Source organism: Folsomia candida, unplaced genomic scaffold (genome assembly GCF_002217175.1).
Source record: "Folsomia candida strain VU population unplaced genomic scaffold, ASM221717v1 Fcan01_Sc008, whole genome shotgun sequence".
Classification (NCBI taxonomy): Eukaryota; Metazoa; Arthropoda; class Collembola; order Entomobryomorpha; family Isotomidae; genus Folsomia; species Folsomia candida.
In genome coordinates this window covers 337,575-357,708 of record NW_019091200.1, presented here as the reverse complement: position 1 = coordinate 357,708, position 20,134 = coordinate 337,575, and the positions used below count along the sequence as shown (strand labels likewise).

Below are 20,134 nucleotides of genomic sequence, written 5' to 3'. Positions count from 1 at the left end.
ACCACAAAATATATAAATATTTGCTCAGACGACATAAATATGAATCATAACCTTTTACTTGGAGAAAGTAGAGCAGGAGGACATGTTAAGTAATCAAATCATTTATTCCATTGAGATGAAAGTGGTTTGTTTTGGTTAAATACATATTTCACGGAAATGGAGTGGACGACAAAAGTCGACCCTTTCACATAGTCTTCCTGGTCTCCGGTCATCTATCAGACTTAGCACAGTCGACTCTCTCGCAGTCACCACTTCTTCATTTACACTCCACTCCAATCCAGTAGTCCATACGTACGAAAAAAAACAGAAAAGAAACTACAAAAAGGAATGGTATGTATAAAGACCACAAAAAATTATGTAGTTCAGACAAACGAGGACGAGCAGAGTGAGGTATTATTATCAGCATCGTCGTCACCATCACATGAGGAAAGAAAAAACTTGGCCAAAATTCCTCAGAGAGAGAAAGCAGCAGCATGATGCAGCATTCGGCACGAGAATCATGCCGATCATCATTCCAATTCAAACAGTACATTAAATCATTCCGTCATTCTCTTTTTTTTCTTGGAATTCGATACATACACATAAAAAGTATGACTTTTCCTTCTCTCTCACAAAGACGGAGGATCATCAATTCTTGTCCTTTCCATTTTTTTGCTAGTAAACTACTCCCAATTTTTCATTCAATACTTCTTTCTCTGCCTGGAATTTGTTTCGACTTGCACGAAAACATAAATGTTATTCCAATTCGTGCGAATTTTTCCCCTCGAGATTTTCATATGCATGAAATCAATCAATTTCATATTCCATTCACACAAGTGGGATATGTGTCATGTAGGATTTGTCAATTTTTGCATAACAATATTGAATTTTTTGCAATTTGTTTTGTAAAAAAAACATGACCTCATATTTTTACAGATGCCGCACAGTTGCAACCTTTGAAGGGACACAGTCTCTCATTTCGACCGAAACTTTAAGTCTAATTACACCTAATCACTTGTTGGAGGTCGTCTGCTTCTGTCCGCCGGGTTTTGGAGGTAAATAAATAAGTTTCTGAAACACATAAGTACACTTTTTATATTCAGGAAGAAACTTTGAATAAAATTGGCTCCTCGTGTATGTGCAGGTCCCCGATGTGAGAAAGTAATAAATGCCTGTGCCCATTCGGAATGCATGGCGGGGTACGTTTGCCTCCCCGACTCTTCGCCAAAAGGTTATGCGTGCCTATGTCGCAAGATTTACTGTCCTCCTGGGGGCATGTGTGAGGAAGACGATCACTGCGCCCAACAATCCGTCTCCTTCAGGTAATGTGGTAATAATAATATCACACACACAGACAGACAGACAAAGAAAAGAACGCCGCGAGATCCCGACAGACCAATTAATACGTCTTCCAGACAGACCAGAAGAATTTAAGGAATCATTTCACATTATTCTTGACTCGACTGTGGGGACAAATACTGCAGAACGCTTGCCATTTTATTTTAAATAATTCTAATATGTATGCATGTACTTATTTCAGTGGTCGAAGCTTCTTGGCGTACAACGTGGGTCCCAGTTTGGAGAGAGAGTTGAGTATTTCGATAAAAATCAAAACTCTGTACACGGCCGGAACGATTCTTCACTCGTTCGGACATTTTGATTATGCTCTTCTCGAGGTAAGTTGAGATGTCAAGGTTGAAATGTTATGAGTATCTATTAATTAATTAACGGTTAATGATCACGCATTTTATTATTTTGCTACGTTTTTAAGACCATGGTTTGCGTACTTGTTCTATTACACGTGCTCTCACATTACATGCACAATTAGGTTAAAAGGTTAAAACTATTTCCTCCTGGCTCTATCACATTTCATGATTTATATTCTCAAAACTTCTCTCTCTCTCTAAAGTAAATGTTTGTGTATTATCATATCCTGTCTTTTACGTACGTACCTACCTATGTCATTTGACTAGATAATTTCACATGACATCCCCACAAAATCACACCTCGAGCACTTTCCCCATAATTTGAATCCAGAGGAGTTTGAGTTATTTATGACAATTTATAAGCCACCCACGGTAAGTTATGAAGTAATAAAACTCGTACAAATATAATGTCACATTTTTTAAGCTCATTACAATTTTCTCCGCCTGCCTCGAGCTGTACTTGCTCTAATAAAATATTTCTTCTGTGGAACAAAACGCCCCAAGAAATCGTACCTAGGGAGCAGTCCGATTATATTAAGTGGAGTTTTGCATGTGTAATAAAATTGACCCCATTTAAATACATGCTTTCTATTTATGACATGTCTGTGGTCTGGTCGGGGTGTTGGATTATGAAGAGGCAGTAACGTCGTGTAGGATTATGTTGTGGAGAGAGAAAGCATTATTGCAGTCATAAAGTGGTGGCCCGTTTTGTGGTTTAGAGCCCGTTAATCCCTCTCATGACCTATTATTCATGAGACAATAATAAAATCATCCTTTTCCGGAGGTCGGCCCGGAAATGGTGTGCGATCGCGTACCCTTCCTCAACGGCGACAGGGTTAAAGCAACCCAACAGAGCTGGGATATTATTCATGTACAGTAACTAAAACTATGTATGTAGGCAAATTCAGTCTAGAATTGAGTTGGTGTAGCACTTACCATGATATGGGACAGGATTTGCATAATAATCATAATTTATCGGGATAAGGAAGTGGGGATTTAGCAGAATGACCCAGTCGCACATTTTCATCGTCTAAAACAATGTAAATACACGTGGTCCCATGTAGCACAACCTTTTTGTAATTAATTCAATAATACTGTCGCTCAAAATCTTTAACTTTCACCTTGCTTGCCTGCACATTAGGATAATAAAAATATGCATCGATCATCAACCTACTCAATTTTGCAAGTCTTAACAAATTAAAAAAAAGATTGTTAAATATCACGTCTTATTTTTCTCTAGATTCGCCAAGGCCTTGTCCAATTTTCATGGGATCTCGGCACCGGGAAAGAAGTTCTCACCGTGACATCCATCTCCGTGTCGGTTAGTTATAAAGGATGGCAAAGATTATTTGTATGTATGTATCTCTAACCCGAACAGGACAATCGCTGGCACCGAATAATTCTCCACCTTCGCGACAATCGTGCCGTCCTTTCAGTCGATGAGCGGTCCCGAGCAGGCAGCGCACGATCTCCCGGAGCGGCAAGGTCACTTCATACCGGCGGAATTCTGTACATTGGTGCAAAGATTATAGGGCTTCACGGCTCCACGTTGGAGAGTCTCATCCCAGCGCAAGGTTTCATCGGGTGTATGAAAGACCTGCGGTACGGTTACCTTCACCACCAGACGGGACCAGGGTCCAGCTCAGACCTGCACATTCAGGAAGTGAAACATTACATAACTCCGGGAATCAATCGTATCGACTTGGACGGGATAGATAAGAATTTAGACTTGGAAGATGTTGATGACACCGATCAGGATAACTTTGATCAGGATGTGAACAGCAAGAACAAGAATGATAATGCAGGAGGGATTTCGGGTAGAATGGCTCCGCTACCGTTCCATTCGTCGGACAGTGATCGAATGGGTATGGACATGCACAAGTTCAAAATTAGTTGTGCATCTCACATTATTTGGTTTCATTTTATAATAATTAATGCTCCATTTAGGGTCTCATCTACTCTGGTCTCGCAACGTGTCATTCTCATGTGAAAGAATTCTCCATGTTGTGGAAGCCTGTCGAAGCCAACCCTGTCTGAATGGAGGGTCTTGTTCAGAAGACCGACTTTCCACCCCGACATCCAGCGGAGCAGGCACCGGGTTCAGATGTGATTGTCCTTCAAGATTCCACGGACATAACTGTGAACATGATTTGGATCCTTGTGGATCACAACCGTGCTTAAATGGGGGCACGTGCACTCCAACAGGTAATAATTTGTTAATATGTACGAATTAATACAAAATTCTTGATATCTAAATTATTTATACAGCAACCGAGTCTACTTCTGATCGAGGAAATGGAGCGTCTTTCTCCCCATCGCTCGTGTCCAGCAGTGGTGCTGGTGGTGAATGGTTATCGGAACCACAGTTTTTGTGCCTATGTCCTCCAGGCACGTTTGGATCTCGTTGTGAACGGGGTCGTTGGTGCAAAAATTCGGAAATGGGAGGAACTGATTCCTTATCAACGGCGGACTTGGTGCGGCTTTCCTCCGATTCCGGCGTGGGTGGTGGTGATGACGGAAGAGAAGAAGTTTGCAAACATCACGGTGAATGCGAAGATGGTCCGTCAGGTCCGATTTGTTGGTGTGCAGGTGGATACACGGGGGCCACTTGTCAGCTTGATATTGTAAGACCAAATTCCGTCCCAAATTTTTCGTCCGTCCGAAGTAAATATTCATACTTCTTAATGTTTCCAGAATGAATGTGAACGCGGTGACGCATGCGGACCAGCCTCGACCTGCATAAATTTTGCTGGTGGATTCCGATGCCTCTGTCCCGCAAATGCGACTGGGTTACGATGTAACCGCATCTTAACGGCACCTTCCATTATCGTGTCAGACTATCAAGACCTCATTCTCATCGTTGTCTTTGTCATCGTCACCTCGGTCACTTTTATCGTCGCGTTTATTCTCGTGAGGAGGTGTTGCATTGCGAGAGAAAGAGGGGGTCAGTCAAACGGCATTGCACTCACGGCAACGAGGGGATTAAAAGATAATGGGTAAGTAACTTATCATTTAAGCTTCCTGTTTACGGAACTAACTCCCCGTTTCCTTTTCTCCAGACACACAAAAGATAACCGCGATCGTGACACGAGTAACCGAGAAGCACAACAACTCTTGAGAAATCGTGACTCTAAAATTTCTAATTTGGAAGTCCGTCCCGTTTCTGCAACGTCAGACCTTTTCACGGGCGAATTAGAGCCAGAAAATAACAAACCGGGAACGTTTATCAATAACTTGATGAAAGGGAGTTCTACTTCGGGAGGAGGAATGATGATGACACCCATGAAGGATAAGGGATGCTCCACTTTGACACATTGGGATCCAAATCGGGACGATTATGATAACAAAGTACAAAATTGTAAGAGAAACGGAGCTTTATTTACAAAACATTTTTTAACACTTATCTTATTTAACAATTTTCCTACATTCTCCAGACATGAAGGGTGACCTCAATTGGGCCCCGCGACCCAACGCTACGGGTACCTCGTCCAAACCCGGTTCCCCCGTTTCCGACGGGTACCACTGGGACCATTCCGATCTCACCCAACAACCGCACAACATTTCCCCCACAAACACACTCCCCCCACCCCCCGCAGATATTCCCGATATCCGTATCTCAAATGGTGGTCATCATCGTCACCATCTTCACAAAAATCCTCCCAGTAACAACTTGGATCTCCCGTCTTCCTCTTCCACTCCCGGGGGTCCAGTGACCATTAACTTGGCCGCGTTACCACCCCCGCACGAAACTTCTCTCCCATATTTTGACGACGCCGTGATCGGAACTAGTCTCGATGATGTTACCCCTGAAGAAGAATTGCCTGGAAATCGTTCCCCTCGAAATTGGCAAATCCTTCACCCTGATCAGTATTTACTTCCGCATACACAAAGTGGTGGTGACGATGTTTACGACCCTTCCACCGGGCTTTGTTCTTGCCCACAATTAAGATCCGAGGTGGAACAACACGTCCCTCCACCGGCACCCGTAGCTATTCGAAACCGCTACAAAGACAAAACACCTTCAAAAGGAAATAGCAAAGCTAAACTTTTGAAAGAACAGCAGCAGCAACATGAAGACGATGAAAATTCTTCCTTGTTATTGAACGGGAGTGGAAATAACCCTTCGATAACATCGTCGTCATCTTCGTCGAAATTATCGAGTAAAATTCCACGTAGACAAAATTTAACGGGTCAACAACCTCAACAGAGCCCAAATTCCAATAATTCTTCTTCCAATGCAAAAACTACGGCTACTCATGTAACACAAGTTTGACATGTACAGAAGGAATGTTTAGTTTACGTTATTAAGACATCGGACTGTTAAAATTATTTATAATGTAATCAGTTAAATTTCTCATATTTTGTTAGTCGCGTGACAAGTAAGTTACGATGTCAAAAACCCTGCCATAATTTTTGTGACGATTTTTTTTACCAGAGTTATAAGTAATATAACAATTTTGTGTTCATAATTTCTTGTCGATATGCAATTCCTTCGTGACGAATCCTCAATTTCTTGTCATCGTCACCCCTCTCAAATTGGTGCTATCCTACTAGCTAACTTTATCGTAGCGTGTAAAAATAACCTGCCATTTGAAAACCGGAAATATACCTCTAGCCGAGTAATTAACTTTCAATTTCCGAACTTACGATAGTGGAGAACCCAGATAAAAAAGACTGTTTAAAATATAATGTTAGAAAACCCTTCTACATAGAACATTATTTGTTACAGAAATCTAACCCACATTTCTATAAAAGTGCCTAAAACGGAGAAAAATCATTAAATAAAATGTGTATGCAGGTATTTAAATTGTTTAAAAAAACTTTAAAAATCTCGTAATTATATGTAAATAATCATTCATTCTGTGTGCCCTGAAACAAACAATTATCCCGAATGTACTACATACCTGCGTATGTATAAATAATTAATTAATGTCATAAAACGTACAACTAAAGTAAATTTTGAAAAAAATCTTTTACTTTATTTTGTATTGTCAACTTTAAACAAAATGAGATTAATATTTTCTCTACCTATTTCTACTCAACTTTTTCTCTACTCTGACTATTTATATAAATTGAATTCAAATCAACTTAATGTTGTGTAGCAAGATGATGCAAATATAAAATTACGTAATTACGTAATAATTTATTTACATGTCTAATATAGTTGACTGAGAAGAACTGAATATCTGTCAAAAAAATCTCATTGTATTATTAATTGTAAGAAGTCGTATTGTAAGAGAAGGTTCGAAGTTAAATGAATTCGCATAGCTGCTTTTTGAAACTTATTTACTTATCGGGGAGCAATTTAATTTGTGTATATTAAAAATGTACATAATTTATGTAAATGATCTTTTTATTAATTTACTATTTTACACGCGGATGAAAGTGTTGTCTGTTTTGCTACTCTCTTGTTCTTTGAGTGCAAGCGATATTGTGAAAATAACGAAAAGTGTATAAATTAAAAAGTCGTTTTTTTGCTATATTTGTTATATTTACATTTGTGTGATTTTGATATTACGGAAGTATTTAGGTGTAAAAATAGGCTTGTATAAAAATCGAATTATTTGTTCTTTTATTTTCTGCAAAAAAAACTAGTCGTACAATTTAATAATATTGTCACAGAGAAAGAAAATGAGCTAAAACGAAAGAAATTATTGGTAACGTATTTAAATATGTAATGTATAATCTTAAATCGCATGAATCATCATTATCGTATAATTATAAATCGTGGTATAAATGTTGAATTATTAGTTAAATGACATGAAAAAGTTTACATAATACGTGCAACTCCTCCCGTAAATATATTATGATACAAATATTTATGAATATTATGACAAGTTTTTTTTAGATATTGGTAAATTGATATTCAAAATGGTTGCTGATTTTAAAAAATAAATGAATAAAAAGAACATACGAAATAAAACACTGTTGATTTGATTATTAATTTACTTCAAAATCATAAGCGTGGCATTGAGAGGATGAAATTGAAGCGTGTGTGGTCTAATTTCATTTAAATTTCATCAATCTAACTTTGTACCAACAACAAAAGAACGGTTTATTTCCACTTTATGAATTCTTCCCTTGTCTGAGACATCATAAATCATCTCCCAAATCATGAGACCTTGGGTAATTAACATCAATAAATAAATTCCCCACGTTGCACATAAAGTTGAACTTTGTACCCACACATGATTTTAAAATGCATGTATTTCATATTTTACTTTTAGATGAGACGAGGTTAAAGGAAAAATCAAAATTATTACCAATTGTTGTCTGCTCACAATGTCTAATTTGATGTCATTAGAGCGAAAAAATGCATACATTCATCCGTAGTGGATCCTTGTTTAGTAAATATTTGAGTGAAAACAATGGCACCGAAATTTAAGCCTCATCCTCGTCCGTGTGTAAGTAAGTAACTGCGTATAAGCGTATGCATATGTGCTACTACCCGGTATATAGCATAGGAATCAATGCTGGGACACGTTTCCTCTTCAAAACTAAAACTCGGGTCGGGTTTTCTTTTCTTTCCTCTCCGAACTTCATCTCCTTCTTCCATCCGTGCCTCGATTACTTCCAAAATAAATGTAGCATTAGAAATAAATTCAGTAAAACGATACAATTTATTATCGCGTGGATCTAAATTTCATACATTCTCACTCGTGGTGGGTGTGCGTCCTCTTTAAGCTGTGCAAATTAAGTGGTTGGTGGTGCCAAGAAAGCGAAATCGCATAAAGTAGAGTTTTGCGAATCAGTAAAAGTTCACATAAGAACATAAATACATACGTGCATCAGTAAAGTATTAGCAAATGACATGAATATCGAACTACTTTTTTCTTAAGGATATTTTGCGATGGTGTGATGATCCCGGGTACGTCACGCGTCCATCCCGTACATCCATTCGTACATATGTATATATATTTAGTTGCAGTTTTGCATATGTATGTGAATTTCGCATGGTTTGATTGAACTTTGAGACGAAGAAGGGCGACATGCAGTATTGCAAGTAGTGTGTACATACATAGAATAGTGACAATTTTACTGACATATCATCACAACAACATACTTAATACATTAAGATAACATTGAAAATTATGCACATTTAGTTTTATGCATGAAGACCAATCAAATCCAGGGGTGTAATCGAAATCAATGAAATAGAGAAACATAAAAGTTGACTTTTTGAGACAAGTAGAAGTAGAGCATGTAAAGGGCAAGAACAATGAGCAGGACAAGGAACACTTTGCAACACATTTACATGAGTACGTAACGACGAGCCAGTTAATTTAGTGAGATTTTGCTCAAGTGGTATCAATTGAGATTCATAAATATAACAAATTGTGCTTTTGTTTAAGAGATTTAATAAAGATTCAATTCATGCAGTGTTTCGTGATGTGATGTGATTTCAGTTTTTTTTGGTACTGCATATTTACTCTTGGATTATTTAGTTGATTAGTAAATACGTAAAGGCTTCCCTGATCGGAATACGAAATCTCAAAGTGGAATGCACATGGAATTTAATCCTGTGGAAAGATTTATTCCCAGAACCAGACTAAAAGTGTAACGTGTAGATAACTTCGAATATTTATTGTATAAAAATATCCTGTTAGAAGTTTAGTTTGTAAAATGACTCAAAAAATGGAAGGATTCGACGGAGTTTTAAATCAGGTCGGGACATTTGGGCGATTCCAAGGTTTAGTCCTGTTCTGCATGACGATACAAGTGAGTGAATAATGGTAATAAACTAAACTTATGAGATTAATGAGTATTATCGCTTTAAACATTAGGCTTTCCTCTCATGGCACCACTTGTCGGCCGTATTCCTCGCCGCAGTTCCACCGCATTGGTGCAAAGTAGACGATTTGGATGAATCGGGCTGGACTTTGGAACAAATTCGCAACTTTTCTATACCAAAATCTGCCAGGTACATACATATTTAAAAGATGCAAATATTGCAAAAATTCTATTTGCACATTTTTTCATGCGTCAGAGCTGGATCTCCTTACGCGTGGGAGCCTTGCTCGTACTATGATTTCAACTACACTCAAATTCTGACCGAGTCCGGATCGTCGTTTGAGACTGCTTTCTCCTCAACTTTCACTTCCGGTGATGACGACGGTACGACCCTTCCCGTTAAGGAGTGTGTCACCGAGTGGAACTGGGACAGAAGTGTGTACAACTCGACAGTAGTTTCGCAAGTACATAGATAATTCTACTGCAAAGATTTCCAGTTTTTTCGCATTTTGAATTTTCTAACTTTCTTTCAATTCCTTCAGTTCAATCTCGTCTGCCATCGTCGCCTCCTCGTCGGTACGATTCAAGGCACTTACATGGGTGGCGTGCTTATCGGGTCACTATTCTTTGGCTCACTATCTGACCAGTGAGCCACGCTCAAAGCCAGAAATTAATTTACACTATAATTTCTATGTCCTTTCACCTCCGCAGAATTCTAGGACGACGTCGATCCGCCCTAATTTCTCTGTTTGTCTCGCTCTTTGGCGGATTTGGTTCGGGGCTGGTAACTTCTTATCAATTGTTTCTCCTCTTCCGATTCATCTTAGCAGCCGGGGTGGCCGGAAGTTATCAAAATTGCTACGTTCTAAGTAACTGGATAATTTTATTTGAGGGTAAAAACAGATATATCATTGTTTTTTTGTCTTATCAGTGTTGGAATATGCCAACCCAGCAGCCCGTGCCAGTCTTGGATTGCTCGGCCAATTATCTTTCGCCTTGGGATACATGATGCTAGCTGTTTTGGGGTATTTCTTCAGAAGCTGGGAAGATTTTCAGTTAGTCTCCACCGGGATTGGACTTGCTCTGATTTCATATTACTGGTAATTAAGTTGTAGACCGGAAGTGGTAATCCATAATTTTTAACAATCACATATTTTCCATGAAGGATCCTCCCAGAATCCGCACGTTGGCTGTTGCATCGTGGTGATTATGATGCTGCATACAAAACGCTGTCCTACGTGGCTAAAATTAACCGAAAATTAATCCCCGAGAAGGAAAAACTTATTCAAATCTTTCACCAACATCACAACGGAGAAAATAATCCGTCCGTCTCTACAAACAACGAATCAAAGCTCAACGCTCGCCACGCAAACAAATTGTGTTCCATCCTCCTCGTCAGTGTCGACAATTATTGGAAACTTTTAAAAACACGGGAAATCAGGAAACGTACATTATTAATTTGGTCACTCTTTATAATTGTGGATCTCGTCTATTATGGCGTTGTCTTCGATTCCGCGACGTTAACCAATGATCCGTTTCTTTTAGTTTTTTTGGCGTAAGTGGGGAATATGTATTTCATAAGTTCGGGTATCAATTTTATTTTCTATAAATTTCTCATCTTTTTTTCAGCGGACTGATGGAAGTGCCTGCTTACACATTGGTTATCCCTTGTTTGACCATTTTGGGTAGGAAACCGACGGTCATTGGGACATTTACGCTGACGGCGGTGTGTTCTTTCATCGTAGCGTATACTCCCGCAGGTACAGAAGTCGTTCATTTCCGGTTGATATATTTCCCAAAATTTGCCAAAACAGGAGTAAAACCTGAGCGAATTATTGCAGAATATGAACTTATCAGAGTTGCTGTATCGATGTCGGGGAAGTTGTTTATAACGACATGTTTTGCAGTCCTTTATCTTCTGGGGGCCGAACTTTTTCCGACCTCGACACGAACAACAGGTAACAAAATTGTCAGGTTGGAATGTGCAATGATAACGCTGATTGAAAAAGTTGGCATTCATTTTTATAGGATTAGCTTCTGCCGTAATATTTGGACGGTTGGGATCTATCCTGGCTCCATTTATTGTTGATTTGGTGGTGAGTTTGCAATTCAAATGCATGAAATGTTTCTTCACAAATTAATACAATTTTGTGTGTGTATATTTATAGAAAACTTCATATCGAGACTTGCCCAATATTATATTTGGCTTGGTGTCCGTTGCCGCGGGTCTGCTATCGTTATTACTTCCGGAAACCAAAGATTCAGAAATGTTTGATGAAATTACAGAATTAGAGAAAAATGGGAACAATAATCCTCCTGTCAGTGTTCAAATTAAGCTTAATTCCGGCTTAGACATTGGTTCCGCCGTGGACGAGAAGTCTCGAACTGAAAGTAACGGCGGCTTGTCAGGAACTAGTAATTACGTTATTCATAATTCTCCGTGATTGTCTGTGATATCATTTGTACAAAAAAAGCTTAATGCAACCTAGTGAATAAAAGTGTAAGAAACAATATACACCTTGTAAAATTAACGTAAACTAGCAATGCGATTTTGTGAAGTGTAACCATCCGATTTGGTTGAAATTTTAAAATTATGTGGTCCAAGTCAATACAACCAACGTTTCTTGAGGCAGCTTGTGCGATGGTGGGAATGGTTCAAAATATTTGAAGTCAAAGTTGAATAAAACTACATTTAAAAAACAGCATTCCTCGGTGAGGGTGCGACTAAAAACTTTTAAACAAGAGCATTGAACAAATTTTAAAATTTAATATTGACCAACTACTACCACATCCTGGAAAGAAGAGGAAGAAGCAGAAGAAGAGGACCAAACCAAGAAAACTTCCTCCTCCCACATCCTCCCAACCACTCCCCCATACCACCGAGGGTTTAAATCCCGTTTACGATGACCTTTTCTGTCCGGTTTCGGGCTGCCCAGGACCGTCATCTGCTGGAACAGATGAGTGGATAGAATGTTCTGCATGTCTTTTGTGGTATCACACCTCTTGTCTTTTCTTGCAGGCCATTCCTGAAGGTGACTGGTTCTGCGCAAACTGTCCCCAAATAGATACACAAATAGGCCCCCAAATAAACTCAAACACATCGTCGCCAGCAAATCAATCTTATCTAGGCACACATATTCAACTCACACAGTCAATCACCTTTACAAATCCACGTGCATCACAACCAATTTCTACATTAAGTACACCACTTTCAAATTTTATATCTAGCAAGGAAACATGCACATCCCTTACATTAGAATGGCTAAATAACCACATAGTACCCGGGGGGTAATTGAGAAAGCTATATTACATGACGCTTATAGACGAGACTCCTTAGGCATTTTTAAACCCATTAACGATGCAGAAATGGGTAAATTGATAAAAAATTCATTTTCAAACATTAGGACCAAACGAATTAGGACAGAACTTCATGGCACTTCGAAGTATCATTACGTAGGGATTCAGTTTAAATCAGAACACAGTGCTGACTCGGTTTTTGATTTCCAAACTATCATTTCATCTCTTAGGCAAAATTGTCCTACTCTTAAACAATGTCCAAAGGCCTGTAGGATCCCTGTAGCCCAAGTTCTGAAATCCGCCGTAGATAAATGTATAAGTGAAAACACTCCAGAGGCATGGCATCTTCTTTTGACCTTTCCATATATTACATTGCAATGTGAATCAAAGGCAAATATTAAAAATGGTCAAAGCCTTAATAGCAAAATCCGAAACAACTTATCCATATTTGAATCTTTGGACAAAAATACATATCAGGATTATCTCATTACTCTCTCTTCCAAAAATTCAGCCCATGATAAACCAGGTAACACCATCAAGGACATTGGGCCAAAAGTCATATCTAAAGTATCCGAAGGAAATATTCGTGGTGCAATTCGGCTTTTAACTTCAGATGATATTATCGCCCCAAATTCTTCAGAAACTCTTGAAACACTTGTAGAAAAGCACCCACCACAACCTTTAGATAATTTTACTGTTTTAGATGAGCCTAACATTCCACCTTTTACAACGACAGTAGAACAGGTTATCTCAGCAATATTCTCATTTCCTAGTGGTTCAGCAGGGGGTTTAGATGCATTACGACCACAAATTCTGAAAGATTTAGTTTCACAACATACTGGTGACGTAGGAACTCAATTGTTAGAATCTATGACAAAATTTTGCAATTTTATGTTAGCAGGAAAAGTTCCTTTAGATATTTGTCCTTTCATTTATGGTGCAAGTCTGACGGCCCTTAAAAAGAAATCAGGTGGTATTAGAGCTATTGCAGTAGGTTGCACTTATCGTAGAATAGTTTCAAAAATTTGTGTCAAGGTCATGAATCATGTCTTTCAGGATTATTTTAGTCCAGTCCAAGTAGGTTTCAATGTAAAAAATGGTGCTGAAGCAGGAGCACACGCTGCCCGTAGATTCTTTTCCTTTTTACATAAGTCACCCACAGCCTTTCTTAAAATAGATTTCAAAAATGCTTTTAATATGGTGGATAGAGGGAAATTGGTTTCATCCGTTCACGAACTTGTACCAACCTTGTATCCTTATATTAATCAGTGCTATAGATTCTCATTCAGCCTTGTCTGGGATTCTTCATTAATTGAATCATGTAGAGGTGTTCAACAAGGGGATCCGTTAGGTCCACCACTTTTTTGTTTGATTCTACATCCAGTCGTTTCAAATTTAGGGTCAGAATTTAATATGTGGTACTTGGATGATGGTACATTAGGTGGCGATCCTACTACAGTTTTAGACGATTTCAAACATATTATCTCGTGTGCAAATGAAGTAGGTTTAGAATTAAACTTTGATAAATGTGAGGTTTCAGTTTTAGGTCCTCAAACTAACACGCAACGTATACTAGAATCTTTCCAATCAGTTGCACCAGGTATTTCTTGTATGACCCAGGAAAATGCTGAACTTTTAAGGTGCGTTTATGCTTTCTGATTAATTGTAGCGATCTCTTAGAGAATTGATAACCGACGGGTTTTTTAGTTCCCGTCCTCGTTACATTCGCGTCGCCATAGCGGTCGCTATGCAATTCGCCATGCGGGTTTATGCATTGTTTCCTCCTTCATTTCACGGCACCTTCACGATCACCATGAAAGTTGAACAGAGTTCAACTTTTACACGGATGAAGGAGCAAGGAAATTTTTAGAAACCATTACAATTTTATAAATATTTCCATTTGCGATTTCAAAATTTTACAAAATGACTACAAAAGTGATATCTGCGCCCAAATCTCCACTGGATCTGGAAGAAAAATTAATTCTTCTAGTTCAGCAACGTCCAGCACTGTACGACAAGAAGGATCCTGCATACAAAAATAGAAACACTCGTGCGGTGATGTGGGAGGAAATTGGAAAGCTACTAGGAAAGACAGGTCAGTTTGTTTTACTGCAGAGTCTATATTCTCACTTGTATTAACTCTAAAAAGGCATGAAGGAGCAATGCGTTTCATCCGTGACATTGTTGACCCGGATGAAAGGTAATAGTAGTTTATATTTAATTGAGTAATGAGTTGGTTAAATAATTTTGGTAATGAAACTATCTCTAAACAAACAGTACCGTGTCCAATCTCGTGACTGAAGATGATTCTTCGTTTGTGGATATGCATGGACCGGGGTCGGAGATCCAGATTGAAGTGATTGACGTGGATAAGCTCCCCGAAGATTTTGACCCACTCTCAATTGAAGAGGAGACAGCGACGACTTCTGTACTTGTACCACGGTCACAACCAGCTTTACCATCGAAGGTATTTGAACGAGAAGAATCATTTATATTTAGACAACAATTATAAATAATATCAATTACTCTGATTTAATTCGTAGAAACGAAAATTGGACGCATTTGACAAAGAGATGCTGGATTTGCTCAAATCAAACGATGATGAACACGACAGCTTCGGAAAAATGTTGGCCCCAAAACTGCGGAGAATTGCAGATTTAGACCGGAAAGTATTTCTCAATCTTCAGCGCAAAATCAATGATGCAGTGCTTGATGCAGAAATAGAACTTCTTGCGTAATTATACAGCTTTAAGTCATTAAAATGGTTTTAAATAATTCTGGCTTGTTATTCAAAAGTTGCAGTAAATAAATCCTTTGTTTTTCATGAACGAGATTTTATTTGCAAAAATCATATTAAATTAGGCATTTTAACAGATAAATTATGAAATTCTTGACATTTGCCATGAAACACTACCCTCATTACTGTTAAAATATTCTAAAAATCTGTCCCGTACAAGTACAGCTTCTAGACGCCGGTTATTGCTGCCTTGTTGCCGCAAAGAGATCATTCCCGTGTCCCCAGTGGTAGTCTCCCTCCAATTTCCCGTGGTGTTCCCATCATCTGAATCCGCCGTTATCGTATTCATATCTTGCTTATCAATAAGCAAATTGTGGAGAATTACTGCGGCATGGATTACGAGCCTGGTTAAGTCAAGTGATGCAACTATTGGCGTGTGAAATATCCTCCATCTAGCAGCTAACATCCCGAATGCATTCTCCGACACATTTCTCGCTCGAGAAAGACGGTAATTGTAAATACGACGCTCCAGGGTGAGAAATTTTCCTGGGAATGGCTTCATCATGTAAGGCTTTAAAGCAAAAGCGTCATCAGCTACGATAACATGGGGTTGGAGGTGAGGTCCAACTATTTTTGGCTCTGGTAGCCCCAATTTTCCATTTTCATGCCTCTTTCCTATTTCCGATCGTCCAAATACGCCTCCATCTGACTGCGAACCCGAGGCTCCAATATCCACAGCAGAAAATTTGTATTTATGGTCGACAACAGCCATGAGAACAATGGAGAAGAAGCCTTTATAATTGTGGTAAGTGGACCCCGAAAAATTTGGTGCTTGAATTCTGCAGTGTTTCCCGTCTACAGCACCAACGCAATTTGGAAAATTCCACCGAGTTCGGAAGCCAATCTCATTGGTTATCCATTGATCAGTTGTCGGTGGTGGTAGATGAATGTGGCCGAATATTTTCACTATTGCTTGCAAAACTTCTCGTAGAATCTTCGAAACTGCTGATGGTGATATTCGATAACTGAAGGAGAGAGAGATTTGGGAAGCTCCGGTGGCAAGAAATCTAGTAGATAGAGGTCATTTTCACTCAGCACTTAACTATATTTGATATCAAATTATTACCTTAAAGTTATCCCAAGTTTCTCTTCGACAGAAATAGGTCGGCTATGGGTCATTTTTCCTGTAATTTCCCCAGTAATCAGCATCAAAATCTCATCAAAGTTTTCCATATTCATCCTGTGAAATGTATTAAAAGTTTGATATATTGAGAAACAACTTTGTATATGCATTTTACCGGAAGTAACGGTGATGATAATGAGGGTCTTCACGCAATTCTTTCATTAAAATGATGTCTCCCTGGTCCACTCGATTCCAGAACATAGGCCGGATTGAAGCAGCTCGCACTTTTCGCTTCAATTTTCTTCGAAGTCTCCGGAGAATCAAGATTTTGGTAATCAAACGTCGATCGGGAGCCGGCATAATTGTTTTTGTGAGATTATGAAATGGCTATGATTTTTTACGGGTTTTTACTTTCCCTTCGATGACCGATAGCTAAAACTAGCGTTGAGAGAAACCGATCGTAAAAACTACAGAAAGTGTAAACCCGTTATGAAGGAAGGAACGCTAACGCTATGGCGACGTTATGTAACGAGGACGTTAAGCATAAACCATACAAAATTTTGCAATTTTATGTTAGCAGGAAAAGTTCCTTTAGATATTTGTCCTTTCATTTATGGTGCAAGTCTGACGGCCCTTAAAAAGAAATCAGGTGGTATTAGAGCTATTGCAGTAGGTTGCACTTATCGTAGAATAGTTTCAAAAATTTGTGTCAAGGTCATGAATCATGTCTTTCAGGATTATTTTAGTCCAGTCCAAGTAGGTTTCAATGTAAAAAATGGTGCTGAAGCAGGAGCACACGCTGCCCGTAGATTCTTTTCCTTTTTACATAAGTCACCCACAGCCTTTCTTAAAATAGATTTCAAAAATGCTTTTAATATGGTGGATAGAGGGAAATTGGTTTCATCCGTTCACGAACTTGTACCAACCTTGTATCCTTATATTAATCAGTGCTATAGATTCTCATTCAGCCTTGTCTGGGATTCTTCATTAATTGAATCATGTAGAGGTGTTCAACAAGGGGATCCGTTAGGTCCACCACTTTTTTGTTTGATTCTACATCCAGTCGTTTCAAATTTAGGGTCAGAATTTAATATGTGGTACTTGGATGATGGTACATTAGGTGGCGATCCTACTACAGTTTTAGACGATTTCAAACATATTATCTCGTGTGCAAATGAAGTAGGTTTAGAATTAAACTTTGATAAATGTGAGGTTTCAGTTTTAGGTCCTCAAACTAACACGCAACGTATACTAGAATCTTTCCAATCAGTTGCACCAGGTATTTCTTGTATGACCCAGGAAAATGCTGAACTTTTAGGTGCACCTTTAACATACGAATCCATAGAACACGTTTTCCGCAAGAAGATTAACGCGTTTTCTAATATGGTAGATCGATTGCCCTCTATTCCAAGCCATATTGCGTATTATCTATTGAAGCATTCTTTAGCTATTCCACGTTTAGTTTACCTACTGAGGGCAGCCCCAATTTTTAAATCTCCATATTTACTAGAAGAGTTTGATTCTTTGCTCCATGATGCTTTAGAGCAAATTACAAATTGCCAAATTAATCCTCTATCTCTAGAAGAAATTGCTTTGCCAGTTAAATTAGGTGGTTTAGGAATTAGACAATCGAAAACATTAGCAACTCCATGTTTCCTTTCATCTTCATTTGCCACCACTGACTTGGTTTCTTTAATTTTGCCCTCGTATGTCACTGCTTTGTCCGATTCACTTGTGACCGAGGCAGAGGATTTGTGGAAATCATTTAGTTGTGATGAATTACCTCGCAGTACAATTACTTCTCTTCAATCATCCTGGGAAATTCCAATTTTCAATCACTTTTCTTCACGTATCCTGGAACTATCCACCACCCCAATTAATACCGCTAGGATTTTGGCATCTCGGTCAAAAGAGTCAGGTGCATGGTTGCAAGCTTTACCATCCAGAAATTTAGGCACACTTTTAGACGATAATTCCTTTAGGATTGCAATTGGTTTGAGGTTAGGTTTAAAATTGTGTTTCCCCCATAAATGTGTTTGTGGTACACAAATAGATGAACTAGGATTACATGGCCTTTCATGTAAAAAAAGTGCTGGCAGGCACTCTCGACATACACAATGTAACGACATTATAAAGAGAGCTTTAATTTCTGCAGACATGCCAAGCATTAGGGAACCACTAGGTGGTAGTAGAACAGATGGAAAAAGACCGGATGGTCTTACATTAATACCATATAAACAAGGGCGCTCATTAATATGGGACTTTACATGTACAGACACTTTTGCCCCCTCTTATCTCTCTCACACACTTAGACATGCTGGCACAGCAGCAAAACTAGCCGACAGCAAAAAAGACAAACTTTACTCTGAACTTGAAAAACAATATATTTTTAGCCCGAGTCAGGGCTTATGGAACCATCATGTCCGTCCGTCCGTCCGTCCGTCTGTCCGTCTTACGATAACTCTCGTTAAACTCATCCTATCGACTTGAAATTTGGTACACGTGTAGTATGGGGCAAATGAGGAGTTAAGTTCGAAGATGGGCGAAATCGGTCAAGTGGTTGACCAGTGGGGGTCATATAGGTGGGTGGGGTATTATGCATCAAAATTTCAAAATCGTCATAGAAGGCAGAAATTTGACACTGAGGTTGCTAATGATGTCTAGTGAAAGAGTATGAATTCAAGTTGGAAAAAATTTCATTTTGAAAGACCCGAGGGGGTGATCCATACTGATTTGTCAAAATCGTCATATCGAGTTGAAATTTGGTAGATAGATTGCGTATGGGGTTTAAGGAAGAACATGAAATGAAATTGGTCAAATTTTTTATCTGGAGGGACCCGAGAGGGTGACCCATACAGATTTTTGAAAACCATTTAATTGAGCTGAAATTTGCCATTGCCGTTTCTAATAGCTCCTAATGGAATAATATGAAGTGAAATTAGTGAAATTTTTATGTGGAGCGACCCTAGGGGGTGGCCCCTACCGATTTTTATAAATTGTATTAAAAAGATGAAATTCGGTACGGTGATACTTAATGGTTTCGTATGGAAGTACTGTTGTTAAGTATATCTGTGGTGCCACGTCGACCGCTTTGGATCATCCATAAAAAGGTCTAACACATAGCGCGTCACAAAAAGAAATTCAAACTTTGCCAGAATTTAGAAAATATTAATAGAAAATTATTTTTCCTATAAAATTTTTCGATATCTGACCTCTGTGACCTGTTTTTTAGGGGTGAAACTCATTAATTTGAAATACGTTTGTTTGTCTGCGTGCACAATAAGTGGATAAGGATTTTAATCGAATTTAGCGAGAGATCGGGTTTAATCTGCTGGGAATTGAAAGTTGACATTGTGTAAAATATTTCTGCCATTTTTTTGAAATTTTAACACAACAAACAATGCAGAAAAGTAGGGATTTCGGTGGAACTAGATTTCGGGCTGGCGGAGGAAACAAGGCGATTCGGTTGGGAGCGCGGAGGACTACACTAAATATTATTTTACACCACTTTATTTTTATTTTGACGTACAACTTATACAAATTCGTGTCTGAAATTTAGGA

The 20,134-nt window shown here is 38.7% G+C and overlaps 4 protein-coding genes across 7 annotated transcripts in view; 3 read left to right on the top strand and 1 right to left on the bottom strand.

Moving 5' to 3' along the window:
- The window catches only part of LOC110853122 (fat-like cadherin-related tumor suppressor homolog), a 116,727-nt gene extending 109,119 nt beyond the window's left edge, over positions 1-7,608 (top strand). For all 3 annotated transcript variants that reach the window (XM_035854506.1, XM_035854505.1, XM_022101363.2), the window contains 10 exons: positions 916-1,034; positions 1,124-1,301; positions 1,520-1,655; positions 2,926-3,006; positions 3,064-3,550; positions 3,633-3,890; positions 3,954-4,309; positions 4,380-4,681; positions 4,745-5,043; positions 5,120-7,608. In XM_035854506.1, the coding sequence (XP_035710399.1) occupies positions 916-1,034; positions 1,124-1,301; positions 1,520-1,655; positions 2,926-3,006; positions 3,064-3,550; positions 3,633-3,890; positions 3,954-4,309; positions 4,380-4,681; positions 4,745-5,043; positions 5,120-5,958 (3,055 nt within the window). In that variant the 3' untranslated portion in view covers positions 5,959-7,608. The remainder of the gene's footprint in view (positions 1-915; positions 1,035-1,123; positions 1,302-1,519; positions 1,656-2,925; positions 3,007-3,063; positions 3,551-3,632; positions 3,891-3,953; positions 4,310-4,379; positions 4,682-4,744; positions 5,044-5,119) is intronic.
- Positions 7,609-8,198: 590 nt separating this feature from the next.
- Positions 8,199-11,929, top strand: LOC110853324 (organic cation transporter protein). Its single transcript, XM_022101578.2, has 11 exons — positions 8,199-9,404; positions 9,470-9,606; positions 9,673-9,880; positions 9,959-10,062; positions 10,128-10,285; positions 10,348-10,516; positions 10,582-10,971; positions 11,046-11,176; positions 11,258-11,374; positions 11,445-11,512; positions 11,585-11,929. Exons 1-11 carry the CDS (start codon positions 9,309-9,311, stop codon positions 11,858-11,860), a joined length of 1,854 nt encoding a protein of 617 aa, XP_021957270.1. The 5' UTR covers positions 8,199-9,308; the 3' UTR covers positions 11,861-11,929.
- Positions 11,930-12,077: 148 nt separating this feature from the next.
- On the top strand, positions 12,078-15,546 carry LOC118436413. Of its 2 annotated transcripts, none has more exons than XR_004835433.1 (3): positions 12,078-14,913; positions 14,991-15,180; positions 15,257-15,541. XR_004835433.1 is itself a non-coding variant. In XM_035854507.1 (3 exons), exons 1-3 carry the CDS (start codon positions 14,876-14,878, stop codon positions 15,449-15,451), a joined length of 423 nt encoding a protein of 140 aa, XP_035710400.1. In that variant the 5' UTR covers positions 12,078-14,875; the 3' UTR covers positions 15,452-15,546. The 2 variants fall into 2 exon arrangements, 1 of the variants encoding a protein (XP_035710400.1); XM_035854507.1 differs by having other exon boundaries at positions 15,257-15,546.
- A 46-nt stretch (positions 15,547-15,592) lies between these two features.
- LOC110853121 (protein ALP1-like) lies at positions 15,593-16,933 on the bottom strand. The gene is made up of 3 exons (XM_022101362.1): positions 16,749-16,933; positions 16,577-16,690; positions 15,593-16,517 (listed from the first exon to the last, which is right to left on the bottom strand). The coding sequence occupies exons 1-3, from the start codon at positions 16,931-16,933 to the stop codon at positions 15,593-15,595; spliced, it is 1,224 nt and encodes a 407-aa protein (XP_021957054.1).
- Between the last annotated feature and the right edge of the window lie 3,201 nt (positions 16,934-20,134).

Coding starts and splice junctions, on each gene's coding strand:
- LOC110853324 (XM_022101578.2), top strand. CDS start 9,309: ATGACTCAAAAAATGGAAGGATTCGACGGAGTTTTAAATCAGGTCGGG. Junction 10,286..10,347: donor TCAAAATTGCTACGTTCTAA/GTAACTGGATAA, acceptor TTGTCTTATCAG/TGTTGGAATATGCCAACCCA. Junction 11,375..11,444: donor GACCTCGACACGAACAACAG/GTAACAAAATTG, acceptor TCATTTTTATAG/GATTAGCTTCTGCCGTAATA.
- LOC118436413 (XM_035854507.1), top strand. CDS start 14,876: ATGCGTTTCATCCGTGACATTGTTGACCCGGATGAAAG. Junction 14,914..14,990: donor ATTGTTGACCCGGATGAAAG/GTAATAGTAGTT, acceptor CTAAACAAACAG/TACCGTGTCCAATCTCGTGA. Junction 15,181..15,256: donor AACCAGCTTTACCATCGAAG/GTATTTGAACGA, acceptor TTTAATTCGTAG/AAACGAAAATTGGACGCATT.
- LOC110853121 (XM_022101362.1), bottom strand. CDS start 16,933: ATGCCGGCTCCCGATCGACGTTTGATTACCAAAATCTTGATTCTCCGG. Junction 16,691..16,748: donor TATCATCACCGTTACTTCCG/GTAAAATGCATA, acceptor TACATTTCACAG/GATGAATATGGAAAACTTTG. Junction 16,518..16,576: donor AAACTTGGGATAACTTTAAG/GTAATAATTTGA, acceptor TCTATCTACTAG/ATTTCTTGCCACCGGAGCTT.